Here is a 20882-nt window from a genome sequence, read left to right as displayed (position 1 = left end):
TATTTCAACTTTCCACATCCAGACCAGTCCGTTTACCTTCAGGAGTCATAAGTACTGGGACTACTCTCCTCGCTTATGTCAGACTGTTAACTATCAGATGGCGCGCTGCGGGAGTGGAAGCGGGATTGAGCGGGATTCTTTATTGCTGACCATTTTCAGTCTCTTTTTAATGATAGGCCATAAGCATCTGTCAATCATCCCGCTTGCTATTTTGGGAATGAACCCAGCACTATGATTGGTCAAACTCTGCTTATTTTGCGTAGTTTAAAGTGACAAATCGTACCAGCGTACTTTGAGGTCAAAATGCGTATCCGCTACACAAAATGCGTATGGGTTGGCAGGTCTGAATAAATCCAAACTCTACATTTCAAAATGCTAAATACCAAACACTTTCTACTAGGGCTGTCAGTTTAACACGTTATTAACGGCGTTAATGCAAACCCATTTTAACGGCGTTAATTTTTTTATAGCGCGATTAACGGTCTTTTTGTCCTAGATGAATTTGTAGTTTTTTCAAATACTTTTGCAACAGGACGCGGCAAGCGTCCTAATCCATTTTGGCGTCTCGCGCTCGTCATCCACTCCAAGCCGGCTCACAAGCCGAAACGTGTGTTTGCGACGTGCCTGTTGTTTTGTTTATGGTCTAGATCCGCTTGCGCTTTGGTCGAAGAAGCAACAAAACTCCTCACGCGGCGCAAACCATTGAAATGAATGGGTTCAGAGCGCAGCGCGAGGACGTTTTGTGTGGATGACGAGCGCGAGACGCCGAAATGGATGCCCTAAGATTCTGAATGGAAAGTTTACTTTTAAAAAGTTGCCAAATTGTCCCATTGACAAGACCAAGTGATCTGTGTGTTTTGTCGTTGTGAACTGAGCTATCATCATCACAGCACGTCCAGTCTGAAACACCACTTGATGATGCAAACACACACAAACAGATGATGCGAATTCTCCACCCCCTCGTCAATATCAGGACCTTGTCAGTAGGCCTATTTCTTTCACCCTTTTTTTGATAGACAGTGTTACATTGTGTGAGAGATTATTTATATATGTTAGTGTGAAATTGAGCACTATTCCAATGTTATTTTCAATAATAATAATAAAAAAAAACATTTGCACTAAACAAGCCAACCCACTTTTCCATGTTGATAAGAGCATTAAAATGAGAAAAAAATAATGTAACAAAAAGAAATCAAAAGACATTTAGAATAGATAAAAATGTGTGATTAATCGCGAGTTAACTATGACATTAATGCGATTAATCGCGATTAAATATTTTAATCGTTTGACAGCACTACTTTCTACATACACTAACTCTCTCGCTCACAGCAAACCAGACTCAAAATTGAATCAATTCTGTCAAAACTCTAGCAATAGTTTTCTATCCAACACAAATATGGTCAATCATAGTGCAATGATGCTAACAATTAATGGCATTATGACAATTTTTTCACCTTTTGTTTCATGACATTACTGTCATGTTTTGTTCTACCCGCCGACAATCTAAAATCCATTGTTTTTATAATTCAGTTTCCCTTTACTGTAGGCTATTCTTCATTTTTGGTTGAGTGTTGAATGTGTGCATTCTTGGCAACATACTATCTAAAAGTGAACGAGAACGTACAGTTGAAAAAAAAAAATAAAGCAACAATTGCTCAGGGCAGCCACTGGACAGAAGAGTCCCTTTTTACAGTGCATGTTCTAGTAATGTAACACCTGACTACGCCTCCGACTGAGATTGGATCCAGCTATTTCTCAACATTTCAGAGATCTGTAACCTAAAAATGCTTATCAGTTGTGCCAATATTTGTAATATATGTTTTTCAGTACTTTTGAAGTGCTGTTGTACTTAATTTTGAAGGGCTTTATACTTAAAAAAACGAATGTATATTTGACTGTATATTTTATACTATATATTTATGTTTGATAAAACAACATAATTGTGTTAATGGTCACAAAAGATGGATGTTGTGTTAATTGTGTTTAGAGTTTTGAAAATGTGACTACAGATTGGACAAAAGGCAATTGAAGTTAGCAATGGAAAAAAAATGTGTAATACTCGAAAAGATTTCCTGTTATCACTGTAAAGCTGCTTTGAAAGTATCTGCATCGTATAAAGCGCTATCTAAATAAAGATGGCTTGAATTGACAGATTCTCCCATGCTTGCGCATGTAAAAATTACGTGGTTGCCCGTGTTGCATAACATGTTCACTATCATGGGAGCGGAGCAATGAAGCGAGGGGTGTTTTTTGGGCGTCTATTTCAAATACCAACAGTCGTTTTTAGAAATTGCTTACTGTACCTTAAAAGCTATAGTAATATTTGTTTATTTGTGACATACTTTCACAGCTCCCTCTGCCTCCACGAACCAGCGCCGGAGCATTGCCTGAACCTGCCCGTCCGTCAGCTCGCTGTTAGCACTCTGGATCTTCTTCTTAACCGTGTCTTCCAGCAATAATCGCCTCAAGCGCCAGTAGAAGAACAGCCGAGATGTCGGCCACTCCAGGATGTCCTAAACACACACAATAAAAAAACATGTCCAGATTAAGTTAATTCATTTAAGTCTTATTTTATTTGAGCTTTTGTGAAATGTGAATTCAAAATCAATGGTTCCAACAGAAAGTGACAAAAGCATGAAAAAGCAGAGCAGACTGGTAGAAGTTGAGTACTGACAGTGATGACTCCTTTCTCCTGCATGCGGCCCGGTGTGTCATGGAGGTCGGCGAACTGCACAGCTACTTGATGATATATGGGCAGCAGAAACTCCTCTCTCTCTTTCAGTTTACTCTCCAGCTCTTTACGCTCGGACACATTCAACTCCGGGGTGCCTGAAACCACACACACAGCAAATATATGCAGAATGTATGAAAAAAACTTTTGAGCCAACTTTTTTCAGATGCGAGCATGAAGATATCAACTGGCATTAAATTATGTTTTTTATTTAGTAATCATTTTTTGTGTTTATATAAATAGTTATTACAATGGATTTCTTTTTGACATTAATTTTTCTTTTTGACATCATTTAATTTTGGCATTACCTAAAACAAATGAATAGCAAATATTGTCAGCAAAAAGAAAAGCAATTTCAGAGATGGAGCAAGTAGCATTTTTATTGTTAACTAAAAGTATTTAAACTAGAGCTGTCAAACGATTAATCGTGATTAATCGCATCCAAAATAAACGTTTGTGTTTACATAATATATGTGGGTGCACTGTGTATAATTATTTTGCATATATATATATATATATATATATATACATACATATATATATATATATATATATATATACATACATATATATATACGCACATGCTTGTACATTTAAGAAAGAAATATTATTTATATATAAAATATTTATATTTAAATATAATATAAATTATATATAAATCTATATACAGTATATACATGAAAATATTTCTTAAATATATACAAGCATGTGTGTGTATTTATATATATAAAATAATTATACACAGTGCACCCACATATATTATGTAAATACAAACTTTTATTTTGGATGCGACAACCCTAATTTAAACTAATTTCCATCAACTGAAATAAAATAAAACATAAATATTAGATTAACTTTCAAAGTTTAGGTATTAAAATGACGAAAACTAAAAAACTAAAGATTTTTAAAATATAAACAGATACATTCAAAAAACGAATACAAATTTAGGCACATAGCAACATAAATACTAAAACTAAATATAAAAATAAAATCTAATTCAAAATATTAATAAATACTATAATATATAATGATACTAAAAATAACACTGGAAGTGTTAAAATAAAATAAAATGTTAAAATAACAGTTTGACAAAATATCACAATATTATATTTTATTTAGAGTAATATGAACTGATGAATAGTAAAGTATATTAAGAAAATAACTTTAAAGGGATACTTCAGGATTTAGCATTAAGCTTTGTATTTGTAGGAAACCTGTAGTACTTTCGAATTACCATGCGTTCCACCCTCATATCCCCCTGAGATAAGAGACTTGGTCTAGAAAAAAATCCTCCATCGGAAGATTTGTTGGCCAGAGGCTAAAGACTACAGTCAGTAGTAGGGGCTGTCCCGCATGTTCTCAACCCACCTATAGAGGGTGGGATCTCACTCACAGAATGAACACATAGTGTCAGACATCTTTTTCTGCAAGCTAAGCTCTTGTTCTGTGGAGAAAGCCGAGTAGTAGGGGCTACCATTCATCCTCTTTTTCCTGGACATATCCGGCCGTCGAGATCGTACAAAATGTCCGGGATTCAGCTTTTGCTTTCTGCAGTCGCCATTCATTGTTTACATGCACAGCTTTTGTTTAAATCTAACCGAATTCATTCCGATTGGTGAATCTGAATGTAGTGTTTACATGAACGCTAAACAAGTGATCGGTTGATGTGCCTTTTTAACATTGCTAAGAAAATTCCCGCTCCTCCGTGAGAGATACGAGAAAGGTGCGTCTCACAGGTGTCTCTAATCGGTAATCACATGGCGAGGCCATTCTACCGCGGCCCTAGCCTCGCTGTAGAATGCAAAAGCCGAATCCTGGACATTTTGGGGAATCTCTAAATCCCAGGCAGACTCATCACGGAGACTCATGAATAGCCTAGACTTGTTGTTTAACTACTGCGCTCTGTTACCGGTAGGCGTGGCCTCCAAGGGCAGCGAAGCAAGTGCATTCTGGGAGTTGTTGTCCTTCATCCACATAAGCCAAAAATACATTTTCTGGCTTTTCTCAGTCTAGAAAGCTCCAAATTCAAAAATTTCACATTTCTTCTACATAAATGACCAATTTTAAATACACATTCATCTTTCCATAGGCGAAGAATCCCTTTAAGTGCACTGGCACAATTCTACTGTTTAGGCATCTGTGTGTTGACTGTTGACCCCTTGTTCTACACAAGAAAATTAGCAACAATGATCACAGTGCGGCCCGGCCGAGGAGCTCTCCAGGATCTCCCATCACCCTGTGGCTGTTTGAGAGAGATCGATTACATCAGAGGCAATCATTCAGCAAGGGTGCATGTGAAACGGTCCTCTTTAGTGACTGCTGAGGGGGTAATCGATCGAAAGAGGTACAGAACAGCAGCGGGGTCTGATTGATCCGAGACCCCTGTGATTGACACGTCTCCTCAGGGAGGAGAGAGAAAGAACGCAGGGATGATGTGCTTTAATACAACGCTCGTACATGCCCGATGAAGCAAAATACGATTTCAGAGGAGAGACAGAGAGCACTGTGAACAAATTACCTAGTCTTTCTGCAAGCCCCACGTACACCGGGTCCACCCGTCTCATGGTCTTCACCAGGTCTTTTTTACGAAACTTGATCTCCACCGTGCCTTCAGGCTCCAGCACACCACCACTGCAGAACACACACACTGATGAATCAGCTCACTCCGGCCATTACAATGAACCTGTTCGAAACACTGGTACAATGCCCTTCTCGCATCATCACTCAAGCTGGCCGGCTAGTAAGGTCTGATGTAGTGTCTGAAAATATCTGAAATATTTACATCTAAATTGTAAGAGAAAGTCATTATAAACTAAGAATAATGTATGTTTAAAAAAGTAAAGGCAAGAACTACAAAACATAGATGTGTATCTGTTAAAGGAGTAAACCTATGGAAAAATTGTGATAAGGAATTCATAAGTACTTTACTCTGTACATTCAAGAAGAATTATTTGAGTATAATTATTTATGTAATATGTTAACTATTGTAATAATATCTGATATGTGTACCTTTGTAATCATTTATGTCAATTGTCTTATGTAACTGTTTGTTTATTTTGTACAAATCCAGAGAGGAAAGTGGATCATAAAATAATTATGTATAAAGGGTGGGTATAATAAGCATAGGCTTCAGCCTACACCTTTTTTAATTATTATGTATATTTTTTCTTAATCTGTGAGGACTGAAATACATTTTTGTTGAATTGAAAAAATTGAAAATGGTTCCAATACTCCTTTTTTTGCAGTATCGATACACCACTACCAGCTGCACTTTCTCGCTCTCTCTTTTCTGTAACTGCGAATTGACACTAGCCTCCTGTTGACTTCTTTTTCGTGGCTTTTTGCGCTTAAACGATCAAATACAAAGAAAAATTATGTCAAAATGCCAATCTTGCCGAGTATTCAGGTAAATAGTCAGTTTTGAAACATAAATAAAGCTCTTAAAGTGACAGCAGCCTAATAAACCTGCAGCAGTCTGTCATGTTAATCAAAGAACAAAAGAGAGAGTCGCTGCTCTTGACTGAATAACTTTTGGAACTTTAATTGTAAGGATTAATATGCACTTAATTTTTACAATGAAAACGGTCCAGTGTTATTTTACATTTGATTTAATTTCTGTTGTATTTCTTACCTGAATAGTACTGTTAGACCCACCTGAAATACTTCATGTTTACTTCATACTTCATATTGCAATACTTCATACTTCAATAGCCATGTTTTTCATTTATTATCTCTTTATTCTGTTGTATTCATTCATGATACCATTTGCAATTTGATAATTTGTTCTTATTTTACTATCGTTTACTGTCATGTTTTTGTAAATGTAATTTAATGATTCAAATAAAGCCTTCCAGTGCTGTAAGACATTACAACAAAATTACAGCAGTAAAAATGTGGGTGTCTACATGGCAGTTTTCCCTGTAGTATCAAACATGGTGAAGAAAATAAAGATTTTTGTCAAGGTATTATATTGAAGTTGGAAATTCCAGTATCATGACAACACTAGTCTGACTACTTCATTTTATTATTATTTTTATTTATTAATTTTTTTGTGTATGTGTTTTGTTTTCTGTTGTAATGCAGTGTGAAATTAAAAGACTATGTTCCACATCCTAATTCTTACCGGCTGTCCTTGTCCGCATACATCTCCATGTGGCGAGGGTTGATGGTGGGGTCTATGACGACCCATGATCCTCCCCGGAGCTCCGCCTGTGGTGGGATGTACACCAGCACTGGTTGTCTGTACTCTCTCAGCCCGTCCACTATATATGCTCCAAACTTTAGCACCTGGTCATACATGTCTAAAGACAGGAGAGATGTTAGCAGAGACCATCACAGATCACTAAAGCACAAACCAGTTCTCTTCCCATATCACTGACCTTTCATCCCTCCAGAGAAGCCTCTCCAGTTGGCAAACACTATGAGCGGCAGCCCCTCTCTGTTGAAGTCTTTAATGGCCTGCGCAGTCTTAAAAGCAGAGTCCGGGAACCACACTTGCCCTGCTTGCTGAATGATCTATAGGAAACAGCACAAAACACTGGTCATCTTTCTGACACAAATCATGTGATTGAGGCTATGTTGACACTGCCAGTCCAGATTATATGTGTATCCAATTGGAATCTGGTCTAAATGATTGACTGTCCACACTATGTATCACAACTATGCAGATACGGTGTGGGTGTCCTGTGGTGCTCTTTCATTTGGCCGGATAATTTTTCTATGGCAATAACATTGCGTTGGTAGGCAAACGCCAAAAAAACAACAGCAACGTGGAGGGGTTTCCGTGCGTTATCCGCTGCCAGTCTCAAAACATGTCTCCATTTAAAAACTGTTGTAATTTTCAGCTTGACGGGCACTTTGCAGCAACACATCCTTGTTTATGCAGCGACTTTCAGCATGTTTCTTATAACAACATCTGACATGTGGCTTGAGAAAGTTACTGGCAAAAAACAATCAGAACGGTCAGACTAAAGGTGATTTCCAGAATTTGCGATTTGAATAGGATTTCAAACCACATGTGACTAAGTAAAAAAAAAAAAAAAGAAGTTAAAATGGCATTTCATGTGATTTTTTTGACGTTCACACTTGCTACGACTCGATTCCAATCGGATACGCACAAAAATCGTATTTGACTGACAGTCCGAATAAGGCTTGAGAGTCTGGAAGTGTTTCTAAGTGGTCACCTTTGCTTCTGAGTCCAGATTAGCTGGGTCTGCTGGGATTGACAGCTCCACCGATCGGGTTTCCACGGCAACTACTCCAGTCGGGATCCCGCCCAACCTTCAATTACCAAGAGAGACTAATTATATATATATATATACACACACACACAAACACAAACACACACCCATATATATAAATATATATATATATATATATATATATATACACACACACACAAATATATATATATCTATATGAAGAGTTCAGATGCAAAAGCCTCTAAGAGCCATTTGAAATTTTCTTCTAGAATGATCATTTTTATCAAGCTTGTATATTTAAGTTCAGTGATTTCACTTAAATGGCAATGATAATTACCTATTAATTGTTATTTAAGTGAAATTACTGAACTTAAATATACAAGTTTGATAAAAATCATCATTAAAGAAGAAAATTTCAATTGGCATTTAGAGGCTTTTGCATCTGAACTCTTCATATATACACACATACATATATACACATATATATACACATACATATACATATATACACACACACACACACACACACTTACATATATATACAGTATATATATATATATATATATATATATATTTATTTATTTATTTATATATTTGTATACATTTCAGAAAAGTACATTTTCTGATTTTTTTTTTAAAAGTGTCATTATCTAGCAATATTTATGATACATATGCAGCTGGAACTGGGTGAAGGATCAGATTAATTACATCACAATATTCTTGTAACATGTTTAGTTCAATTATATAAATATTTATATAAAATTTCTGTCTTACACACAAATGAAAATGTAAACAACGAAAGTAATGCTTTCAAACAAAAGATTTTATATAGTTTTAAACAATTTGTAGCAGTTTTTATTTAAATTAACTATAATTTTTGTACTGACATTTCTTAATTTATTAGTGATTCATTTATAATTAATAACATTAAAGGTTCCAATGATGTATAAAATACTCTATAATATTTAAGTTTAAAATATTGAAACTTAACTTAAAATATTAAAAAAAAAAAAAGCTTTTCTTGCAGACAAATACTGTGAAGGTTAAAAAACAAAACAATGTCTGTATTGTGTTAGACAGCTAAAGGTGAATGGAGTGCAAGACTGATATAAAACTAATGTTCCCCACAGGAGGTTTCAAAGTGCATTTATCAGAGCAGGACCTTTCCAACTGAAAAACGTTGCCGTTTAGGCTTTGAGGTCAGAGGTCAACACAAGTTCACAGAGGAGTGTAAAGGCTCAGATTGTATGGTAAATCATTAGAAAAATCAGTATTTGCAAATGTATGTCATTGCATGTGCCAATTATTTTTAAGAAAGAGAACATAAGCACATTTTTTTAAGATTTTTATTTTTAAAAGGTCAGTTCTAAGAGCTCTACAGTAACATAATTTGTTTGCTTCAGATAACAAAATATCAAACCAAGTGGCATCTGCAATGACATTAATACAATTTTAACATTTGCATAAAGGCCCTTGCACACTCCGAAATTTTCACATGTTAAATACGACCTCACGTTATGTCAATCATGCTTGCAACACTGCTTCCGAAACCTTCGTCCGTCATAAAAAAAACAAAAAAAAAAACATCAACATCAAATCGGGTTCTATTTTCGGCCTTTTTCGCATCCGTAACAAGCAGTTTGAATGGTGTTTTGACAATTCAGAGCCACCGAATCACGAATACGAAAAAACGCATGTGAAAATTTCAGACTCAGTGTGCAAGGGCCTAAAGAGTCCAAATACTTTTGGGGCTGCTGTATTGATAATTGCTGCTTACCTAGCCCGTCCTACGATTACACTCTGTGCCCACGGGTGCATGATCTCCAGAAAAGAGCCATGGTCGAAGAACCCGCTCACCCACGCACCCTTAGTGTCTGTATGGAAGGAGAGAGACCATCAGAGCTGCATTACCACCCAATCTTCATAAGAGATATGCTGAGCTTAACCGAGGGGAAGCTGTTGCAGGAAGAGGTTACCGTTCAATTACACTGAGACAAAGATTTTCTCCCTGCCACCCACTCTCGATATCTCCCCACCTCACTGTGGTAATTACAGTGATGTGTAATCTGTCTCGCCAATAAAAAACACTCCATATATTTCCCAGAGTGTCTTATCTCTGAGAGGAGAGACCTAGTGCTGTGCCTCAAACATAAACCCTCAGACCACAGCCATCCATTACTGGATACTTCCCCCAACTAACAACACATCCCTCAACACAATTAATACACAAAACTCAAGATATCGCTGTAGGAAGCGTCAACAAATCCTATGTATACACAGTATATCATCACTGATACAGAAAGTTAATGATTTTCTATTTAATGATTTCCTGTTTATTTTACATTTTTCTGCACACGTCTTTGACAGTAATTCAACCACATCATTCATGTTGTTACGTATAACCAGACATGGCATCATGGCACAGATGCTGTCAATATAGCTGTACTTGTATTGAACTAGGGTTCTAGCATCTACTCACTCAGACTGGGACGTCCCGCTAGCATCCAGCGTGGGTCATAAGGTGCCTTGGTAGGAATGAACTCCACTAGCCGATCAATGGGATCTTTAGCAGAGAGCATTGGAACAGGACTGGACATATTCTGAAGGAAAATAGCACTGTTAGCCTCAAAATCACATTCTCCGGGTTACATGTCACAGTGTGTTCTGCATACCTTCGGCATGTAGGACAGCCAGTGAAGTAACGTAAACACTCCCTCAAAATCATCGCACACAGTGGTGTGCGTGACTCCATTATTGTGCATGATCTGCACTCCACCTAGTTGGTTATTGGAGGTGTACACCTCTCGACCCAGAACCTGTAGAGACGGAGCAAAAAGGTGAATGAGCAAATGGTTGGCTGCCATGCAAAGTACTAGAGTCAGGCTACCCAAGTTTTTAACAGTCTACATGGAAAAGTTTGGTTTTAAAGTGACCAGGCTGCTATTTCTCTTCAGAAACGAGTTGCTGGATAGTGTAAAGAAAAGGTGCGGCAAAATGTAGGCGAAATTAGAAATTCAAATCAGATACTCTACCGTTTTAAAGGGCACCTATTATGCCCCTTTTTACAAAATGTAATATTGGTCTCGGGTTTCCCCAGAATATATTTGTGAAGTTTCAGCTCAAAATACCCCATAGTTCATTTATTATAACCATTTGAAAATGTCATTTTGAGGCATGATTAAAAATGAGCTGTTTTGGGTGTATACGACCTTAAATGCAAATGAGCTGCATATCCCCGCCCTGCCTTTGGATGAGGGCGTAACTTGATACCTAGGCAGTTGGTAAGCAGAAGGGCTGAGAGAGTGAGAGAACCGCTGTTTTGAATGTCATTCAGCGTACGTTTGACTCGGAATATATAAATAGTACGAAGAGACTCCGGCAGAATAAACACAAATGAGAATGGACCAGTACGTCTCGGTATGGTTATTTGATACATTTATGTACTTATAGAGTTGTAATCGAGTCTTTTTGCAAGTATGGATGTGCAACACACACACAAACACTAACGCTGGCGCAATTTTTTGAAACTACATACACATTCTGTGATAAAGTTTGCTACGTACAAGCGAAATTACATTTATCTGTGACCTGTGGCGTCATGTTTACTTGTCATACAGGTGCTTCTGTGGAAAATGTGAGAAGATGGCTAACTTAAAGAACAACAACATATATGCAGTTTTTAATACAATATCTATAAAAATATATTTATAAACGTGTGGTTACACACTATACAAACAATGTTTCAATTACATACACAGACATCCTACGACGACAACAACTTTAGACGCATTTGTTGTTGAATTGGTTGACACTGAAATGACTATTTGCTCAAAAATCATAAAATACACTAACTAGAGGTGACGTTGGATCGCAAACAGTAGACGACGATCCACAGTTGAGGATTAACTTTTAAGCCACAACAACATGATTAACCCACGACAGAACACTTATGTTTCCAAGAGACATGACCGGCTGTCGTTGAAACAATGGAGGATGCTGTATAGATCACCGAGGGCAGGGTCTATGCCACAACCCCACTGTCAATCAAACCCCTTGCTCAATTCTACGTCACAAAGATGATTTATTGAGATTGTAAAAACAAAAAACAAACACTGGGTGGATTTTTATCATTCTAGGGTGATTTTGCTCACACACTGCCAACACACATTTATGTTCAAACACCATGTAAAAGTGAATTTTCCATAATAGGTGCCCTTTAAGGCTGTTAGTGCAAAGATATCCCCAAAATTTTTGGTCTCCAAAAGTCAGTACACGAGTTAGGGCTACAATATATTTTTGGCTGTGCTCTTCTACATTTATTTACTCAGGGGTAAAGAGAAGTTTGAAGTAGCTGAGCAACGGTGCACTGTTTGCGAACATTTCGCCTCCAGTCACGTCACTGGGAATGTGGAAAGAGTGAATAAATGAACCTGAAAAGGTTTCCATATCAAAGATGGAGTCCTAGAGCACACGCACCTATTGGCCAATGACAGTTTGAAAGTGATTAACAGGCAAGGTAAACTTTTCCTAAAAGTCTGCACTGATGATCTGTTTAGAAACACTGAAACGAAGACCTTTGTTTTGGATAGATTTTGTTCAAAATGACTTTACAGCCATCCGTTCTTCATTTCATTTGAAGTTACAATGAGTATCTTAAGTCTAAACAGCTTTTTAAACAGAAATTGTTGTCTGTAGAACTCATGGAGACTGATATCCCATTATGTGAATTAGCAATAACTTGGTTCCACACCAGTCTAATTTTGTGGAACTATCGATATTATTAAAAACCTTGCCCTTAAACATCACATTGAAAAAATATGAACTGTGGAACTGTCTCTATGGATTCAAGAGTCAAACTATAGCGCTACCCCTGATGTCAATTCTCCAATGCATTGCAATGATGCTAAGTACAAAGATCTTCAACTTTGTCATAGGAATTGTTTAAAAGGTCAGAAAGTGTCATAGTATAATGTATGGACCTTGGAAATAGACTGGGTGGGGGAATCTTGTAAGGGTTAATGCCCGACGAGGTGTCCATTGTCAGGTTTTAATGGACGACGGCGAGGCGTAAACCGGCCGACGCGCAGCGGAGGACGGTTGCCTCCGCCGAAGTCCATTAAAACCTGACAATGGACACCTCGGAGGGCATTAACCCGCTTATACCATGGTCACTTGCCAAATAAAACATTTTTAAACATTAGTTTATATTTTAATTAGGCTAAATCTAGTTTTTACAAATAATAACTTGCCTTGCCTACTGTTTATTTAGCAACCGGAGATATTTAGCCTATAGTCCGCTTAGCTCCCTTCAGGTTCACAAATGCATTTTTTTTTTCATGAAACACAAAGGTAGGAATAGTTTTTTTTTTTATTACACATAAAACAATTAATCAAACAACAATAAAAAAAACAATTAGCTCTGAGCTCCAGCGATTTGCGCTTAACGTTATAGAGGGCAATAAATTAATCAGATCAAAGAGAGAGGGTCATTTGCCTCAGGCTCCTTAGGCTTGAAACGCTGTAACGTTCAGCCTTCTCCTGCCTTGGTTGTCTGGACAGCTGCGTAAAACTCCCGCTGGGTCTCATTCAGGGGTGCGTTTCCCGAAAGCATCGTCGTTATCCAACTATGGTCGCAAGTTACGTCGTTACCAATAGAGTTCAATGGAGCAGAGCAGCAGCGGTGTAATTTTCTCCGTTTTATTTACATTTTTTCTTTCTTTAGCAGCATACCAGTCGTCAAAGTTGCCATATTCTCCATAAATGTTAAAAGAAATAGCACGAAGTCGCTCATTGTTGTATTAGGCTATAATATCTAACGTTAGATGATAGAGCATGTGACTGCCTGTTGCTATGGTTACTCACAGCCGTTGTAGGCAGCGCATTTATTTATTAATTTCAAATGGTAAACAGGCAGTTTCACCAGAACTACTTTACTAGGTGTCCTCTATCACTTTTTAACGGACACCCTGCAGCCAATCAGAATCGAGTATTCACCCAGACCATGGTATAAGGACAGAATAAACTACAATATGTTGATAATTAAAAAAAGTGATGTCACTAACTCTTCTTCATGCATCTTACATGAGAAAATAACATCATAAAACTAGGAAACAAGATGTGTGTATTGTGTGTTATGGCACAGTGCTAGCGGAGGTCCCGGGGCTGCGGATCAATACCATCACACAGGCAGTCAGTCCAGTGCTGTAGGCTGAAGAGAGTCTGCTTTCCGCTCAATGCTGTCAGGGACCCAGGAAGAATGACGGTGTCATTGAGTGGTCAGTGCAGGAGAGTAAGGGGTTATTTATGCCTCTGGGACTGCATCAATACTCAGATTTCTTCTTCCTTTCACCATTCATTGAGCTCCTTGACAAATTCTGGTTCAATGAATGGAGTTTGAAGCAGGCCTGGCAGAACAATGGCATATGGCGTAAGTGTCCAATGTGTGTGTAGGAAACCTTTTAGAAAATGTTGCAATTGTGTTTGGTGCCGCTAGCGGCACAGAAAATCACAACTCGGCTTCTCTGATTTCTGCTTGGCCCGCAAGAAATCTAAACAATGCTTCAAAGGTAAATTGTTTGATTTTCAATAAAGCAAATTCACAACCGGCCATTTTTTTTAGACCCCTCCCAAAGCCAAAGTAAACATAACACTCAAATTCACATTTTGTGGCTATAATCCAGACCAGACTCGTGATCTTGAAGCCTTGGGACCTCTAGAGACCACAAACAAGGTCTTGGGTCACTCTTGGGTGACTTTCATACTAGAGTTTGCTGCGGTCTGAATCAGAGTGCAATTGAAGAGTTCAGATGCAAAAGCCTCTAAGTGCCATTTGAAATTTTCTTCTAAAATGATCATTTTTATCAAGCTTGTATATTTAAGTTCAGTAATTTCACTTAAATGGCAATGAAGATTACCTATTAATTGTTATTTAACTCAAATTACTGAACTTAAATATACGCGCTTGATAAAAATGGTCATTTTAGAAGAAAATTTCAAATGGCATTTAGAGGCTTTTGCATCTGAACTCTTCAATTGTTCCTAGCGCCCCTTCACAGTGTGGGTCTGGTTTCAGATAGTGTTGTAGTGCTTGAAACCGGTCTTGGTCTCGAGACCACTTTTCTGGTCTCGGACTTGACCGCTTTTGGTCTCGGCATTGAGGACTAATACTGTTACATACTATACCACAAGTGATCATTTGTGATAATGATAAAACCATTTCAACATGACTCTGAATGGCTATTTAGCCATTAAAATGGACAGCCTGGTCCTTGGAACACATTCTTCAACTTTACTTCTTTCTTAGGGTCAGTCTTGGTTTGAATCTTGAGTCCATGAGGTCTATATAGTCCAGATCTGGAACGCAGGGAACCTAGTTTTCATCTGGTCCTTGACTTCAACTCCAATATGTTTTATATTGTGGCATACTTCCCTTTTGTTCCAGTGGTTAAAAGACTGAACTGAATACCTTCCAAAAGCAACTCCGAGACCAATGTCTTCATAACAATCAAAATCACTTGCAGACTTGCCATGCCCGAGACCTGTGATGCTCATCGTCAATATTTGTAAACGAGCAGATCATGGTCCTGATCTAACGAACACAGTCATAGGACTGTAAAGGACAAACACATGATAATATTTGGGGTGTTCCTGTGGTTCCAGAGAGGACAACCGGACACTAGACGTAACAAATCATTACCGTGCCTGAAATATCTGAATACTGTATTTCAGTCCAAACCAATGAAAGGATAAAGACATTCACAAACTGTTAATGGGAAATTATTCGGAATAAAAACTCTTGGTTCCCAACCCTAATCTGGACTGCTGCAGAGAGTGATGGTGGGAAGGCAGAGCGAGACGGGGATATCTGCAGCAGTAGAAGTGCTCAATTCTGTTCTCAGAGGAATAATATGGGAGTGCGCCCCAGGCATCAGCCTATTTCTATGCAAATAACAACTTCACGCTTCTCTTTCTATTATTCCTGCAGGAGCTGCAGCATCATGACGGGAGACGGAGAGAGAGAGAGACATGTGGGGGGATGGCAATCACTGAGGGGTGAATTATACACCTAGAGAAACGCACACATACACGTTTGTTTTTCTATCATGGCAGGTGACTTTCCATTGACTTTCATTGTCTTTATACTGAGATATCAGTTTTTTATTCTTTAATTTCTGTTCCCAATAAACCATGTGATGCTTTTGCTTCCTTTTTAAGCTTGAAATCACTACACCTTAAATGCAGACAATTCCATGGTAAAAAAAAAAGACCAGTACACACATTCAAGATTTTCCCTTTTGTGTTTTATGGAATAATGTCATGGGTTCGGAACGACATGAGGCGTGAATAAACGATGAAATAATTTACATTTTTGGGTGAGCTGTTCCTTTAACACACGCGTGAATGCACAGCCAACCACAACCAATCCCTGTCACCAGTAAAATAAGAAACTGGCTGATTCATAAAAGTCATATTGTAATGCAGTCGTGGTAATTGCATGAATTAGGGATTCATTTATTTGGGTCATAGTCGATCGCACACCAGGCTTTTAGAGTTCACGCTAACCTGTCACCATTCCTGCCTCGGCCCAATCAAATTACTTCACACAATTAAAAGAGAGGCCAATTAAAGTGCCCTTATCAGCTGAGTGAATAGATAATTTATGCACAAATGCCATTTTTCATAGCAGCTACTAAACAGAGAAGACCTTTGAAAATATACAAAGCAGACTAGGCAAAAAAAAAAAAACTGCTTTGAGGAGGCACAAGTTGGCACGTGGCGGATTCTATTTCTAAACCACAAAATACAAAACACGTTTATGTGAGGCTGCTGACCTTATTAAGAGCTCCAGCTCCAGTCAGGATGATGTGAGAGTTCTCCACCTGTATGGTTCTTTGTCCCAGTCTCACCAGGTACGCTCCTATTCCAATGGCCCTGCATGTCACCTGAGGACCACCGAAGACACAGAGGCTCAGAAACACTATCATATAACGTACCGTTCAAAAGTTTGGGGTTGGTTTGCAATTTTTTGAAAAAACTGTTTTTTAGGAATATTATTTTAAATACCTATTTTTTATTTATTTTATTTTTTTTGTTGGAGAAAACGCATGCTGGAGATGGAAAAGCAAACCACTCATTATTCCAGTCTTTAGTTTTAAATGATGCTTCAGAAATGTTGAAAACAGTTGTGGTGCTTAATATTTTTGTGGAAACCATGATACTTTGACAAATCGAAAGTTTAAAAGAAATCTTTTGTAACATTATAAATGTCTTTACTATACCTTTTGAGCCATTTAATTAGAAAATAAATAAAATCTTACTGACCCCAAACTTTTGAACAGTATTGCTTTGCTAAACATATTGCTTATACGCTTTTATGTGTATTCAAAGATGGACATTTTCCAAATGTTTTGCCAAATATTTGCCATGGCTTGTAACACGTGTGTGTTCGGTCAGCATACCAGGTTCATGGTGATAATTTCCTCATACGCCAGCGATGATTCACCTGCGATCATGCCAGAACCTCTCAAGTTCTCCACACCCAACCCTTCCTCTTTCCCAATGATATCGGTGATCTTATACCTGCAAAGACACACAGGTTCCATTAGAGGAGAATCGACCTTACTTGACCTTACTTTGTTACTTTCACAACTTAAAACTTCCTCCCAGTCCAACCACTTATTGAAACAAAATGGCAAATATGACTTCTATTATCAGATATAAAAAAGAAGTAACATTTTCTATATTGTGTTCAGCCAATGAACATGCCAGTAATGTTGAATTAATGGGAAGTAGGAAAGAAACTTATTTTTAAATGGCAGAAGAATGTAAGATTTGTTACATTTGTATATAACTAGCGATTATTCCAATGGCTAATAAGACACAGAGTGTAAATTTCTACACTCCGTGTCTTATTATACCAGATAACTAGACACAGAGTGTGTTATTATTATTATTATTATTTTTTTTTTTTTGCAAAATTGGAATTGTTAAAAAACAAAAAATTGAGCTAAACGTTTTATGGGATAATAAGTAACTCACCTGGATTCTCCCTCGTCTTCCACATGTTCACATTGGACTGAGTTCAGAGCAGACACCTTCTTATAGTCCTGAGGTGTGAGGTACAGGTACTTAAAGCCCTATGAATCAACAGAAAAAACACAATGATTATGACACACATCCAAAAGATAATCACTATATTAATGATCACTGATCCCTTCCCCTGGAGCCACTCCAGACCTTGTATGGGTCCGCCACATCCTGCCAGGCCACATGGAACATGTGTCTGATCTCCTCTGCCAGGCCGATACGGGCTCCGCTGTTGGCTGCAATATAGATCCGAGGGATGCCGCTTTCCCGAGCCATTTCTGAAGCCTGCAGGAACAGAACATCCTCCTGTGGGCCGAAGGAGCCGATCTTATGTGTGATGTCATTGCTGATCACGATAATCTCACGGCCGGCCGGGTACTCGGGGGTTCGGATAGTCATCCGCCATGCTACCATGCCAATCTAGTGAATCAGACAATTGAAGAATCATGAGTGTTAAGCAAGTTGTGATCAACTAAACTCACTTAAAATACATGCTTGCAGAGCCACACACACATTTAAGAAGCAAAGGGGCCCCCTACAGTGTGCAAAGTGTACTGCATGTGATGGTTTGTTGTGAAATTAAGCTGAAGTTGTGAAGGGCATAGTTGTTGTGTTTAGGATAAGCAAAAAATGTTGCCAGTTAGACAGTATCATTAACATGGCGCAGTCTAACCTCATTTCCTCCAGGTAGGCGGTTCATCTGCACCAGCTGACCTTGAGAATCGAGAACCAGCTCAGTGAAGGTGAGCAATTCCGATGGAAGAGGACACTTGGGTAAGTGGGCGTGTGCATCCATGGACTGCCATAACTTCCTTAGAGACTAGAAAAAAATGGACACAGAAAAAATTACTAAAAATAAAATAATCACTTTTAGTTTATAGTTTATAGTTAGAAGTTATGACATCGCAATCAATATTTGTTCATATTTCAAGTGCTCTTAAAAAAGATTAAAGATTAAGTGCTCTTCTCAGATAGTAAACAATTATCAATTTTGAAAACAGATTCTTTGATGAATAGAAAGTACTATTTCATTTCTTTGACATATAATCTTTTATAACCTTATAAATGTCTTTACTGCAACTTCTGATCAATTTAATGCATCCTTACTGAATAAAAGTATTGATTTATTTTATTTCTGAACCCAAACTTTTGAACAGTAGTGTATAATGTTACAAAAGCTTTCTATTTCAGATAAATGCTGTTCTTTTGAACTTTCTATTCATCAAAGAATTCTGAAAAATAAATAAATAAATAAACCGATAATAATAAACATTTATTGAGCAGAAAATCAGCATATCATAATGATTTCTAAAGAATTATGCGACACTGAAGACTGGAGTAATGATGCTGAAAAATTCAGCTTTGATCATAGGATTAAATTATATTCAAATAGAAAAGTTATTTTAAATTGTAATAATATTTCACAATATTGGGGTCTTGGTGAGCAAAAGAGGTTTTTAAAAAATCTTACAGATCCAAAACTTCTGAACAGCAGTATACACTCAACTAAATGATTATTAGGAACACCATACTAAAACTGTGTTTGACCCCCTTTTTCACCTTCAGAACTGCCTTAATTCTGTGTGGCAGTGATTCACCAAGGTGCTGAAAGCATTCTTTAGAAATGCTGGCCCATATTGATGCACATCCAGGGCACGAAGCTCCCGTTCCACCCCATCCCAAAGATGCTCTATTGGGTTGAGATCTGGTGACTGTGGGGGCCATTTTAGTACAGTGAACTCAACCAAACCAATTTGAAATGATTCAAGCTTTGTGACATGGTGCATTATCCTGCTGGAAGTAGCTAACAGAGGATGGGGCACATGGTGGCCATAAAAGGATGAACATGGTCAGAAACAATGCTCAAGCAGACCGTGGCATTTAAACGATGCCCAATTGGCACAAAGGGGCCTAAAGTGTGCCAAGAAAACATCCCCCCAGCGTTGTGCCTGAACGCGTTCATTGAACAATAATTGTATTACTTGAACGTACTGTATTACTGCTTGATGAATGCGCTCATTCTGGTGTCTGTGAACGCATGCTCTCTTAGTTTAACTTTGTTCAAACGGGTGCTAGATTTTTATAGAGCCATCCATATAACACACATATGTATAACATGTATAAAACACACATAAACAGGCCTTAATATGTAGCAAAAAAAAAAATCCAATCTGGCAACACCAGCCACCAGTGTCGCACTGCGGCCGCCGCATGCGTCATCAAAACAAAAATCAGCATACGTTGACAAAGCAGCGAGGAGATGTCGTATATGATCAGTTTTAAGACAAGGTTGGTGAGTATGGGAAAAATAGTACATTTTTGTGTAAACTTTGCCCGCCAATAAAATAATTGCTATCTGTGGATGTATATGGGTTGTGACAATAAAAAAAAAAAACTATGACCTAGTTCAATTTTTGGAATCGTGAACTTAGTTCAAAATTGTGAAGTATGAACTATGCACTGAATTAGTTCATTTTAAAATTTGTGAACTGAACTTTGAACTAGTTCATGTAGAAAGTGAACTTTCCCAACACGACATCCCCCACACCATTACACCACCACCACCAGCCTGCACAGTGGTAACAAGGCATGATGGATCCATGTTCCCATTCTGTTTACGCCAAATTCTGACTCTACCATCTGAATGTCTCAACAGAAATCGAGACTCATCAGACCAGGCAACATTTTTCCAGTCTTCAACTGTCCAATTGCAAATTATTTGCAACTGTCCTGTTGCAAATTATAGCCTTTTTTTCCTATTTGTAGTGGAGATGAGTGGTACCCGTTAGGGTCTTCTGCTGTTGTAGCCCATCCGCCTCAAGTTTGTGCGTGTTGTGGCTTCACAAATGCTTTGCTGAATACCT

General features: G+C 37.9%; 1 protein-coding gene across 14 annotated transcripts in view; it reads right to left on the bottom strand.

Annotated features, from left to right (window-relative positions):
- acaca (acetyl-CoA carboxylase alpha) overlaps nt 1–20882 on the bottom strand; it is a 100776-nt gene that overhangs the window by 5476 nt on the left and 74418 nt on the right. For all 14 annotated transcript variants that reach the window (XM_089129922.1, XM_089129925.1, XM_089129923.1 and 11 more), the window contains 14 exons: nt 18692–18838; nt 18169–18438; nt 17971–18068; nt 17391–17511; nt 16764–16874; nt 10605–10748; nt 10412–10532; nt 9710–9806; nt 7915–8011; nt 7111–7246; nt 6855–7032; nt 5250–5362; nt 2675–2829; nt 2343–2513 (listed from right to left, as the gene is read on the bottom strand). In XM_089129922.1, the coding sequence (XP_088986048.1) occupies nt 2343–2513; nt 2675–2829; nt 5250–5362; nt 6855–7032; nt 7111–7246; nt 7915–8011; nt 9710–9806; nt 10412–10532; nt 10605–10748; nt 16764–16874; nt 17391–17511; nt 17971–18068; nt 18169–18438; nt 18692–18838 (1959 nt within the window). The remainder of the gene's footprint in view (nt 1–2342; nt 2514–2674; nt 2830–5249; nt 5363–6854; nt 7033–7110; nt 7247–7914; nt 8012–9709; nt 9807–10411; nt 10533–10604; nt 10749–16763; nt 16875–17390; nt 17512–17970; nt 18069–18168; nt 18439–18691; nt 18839–20882) is intronic.

The sequence above is a fragment of the Pimephales promelas genome, chromosome 4 (genome assembly GCF_988280905.1).
Source record: "Pimephales promelas chromosome 4, fPimPro1.hap1.1, whole genome shotgun sequence".
Classification (NCBI taxonomy): domain Eukaryota; kingdom Metazoa; phylum Chordata; class Actinopteri; order Cypriniformes; family Leuciscidae; genus Pimephales; species Pimephales promelas.
The sequence above is the reverse complement of the archived record's forward strand: the minus strand, read 5'-3'. Positions and strand labels throughout refer to the sequence as shown.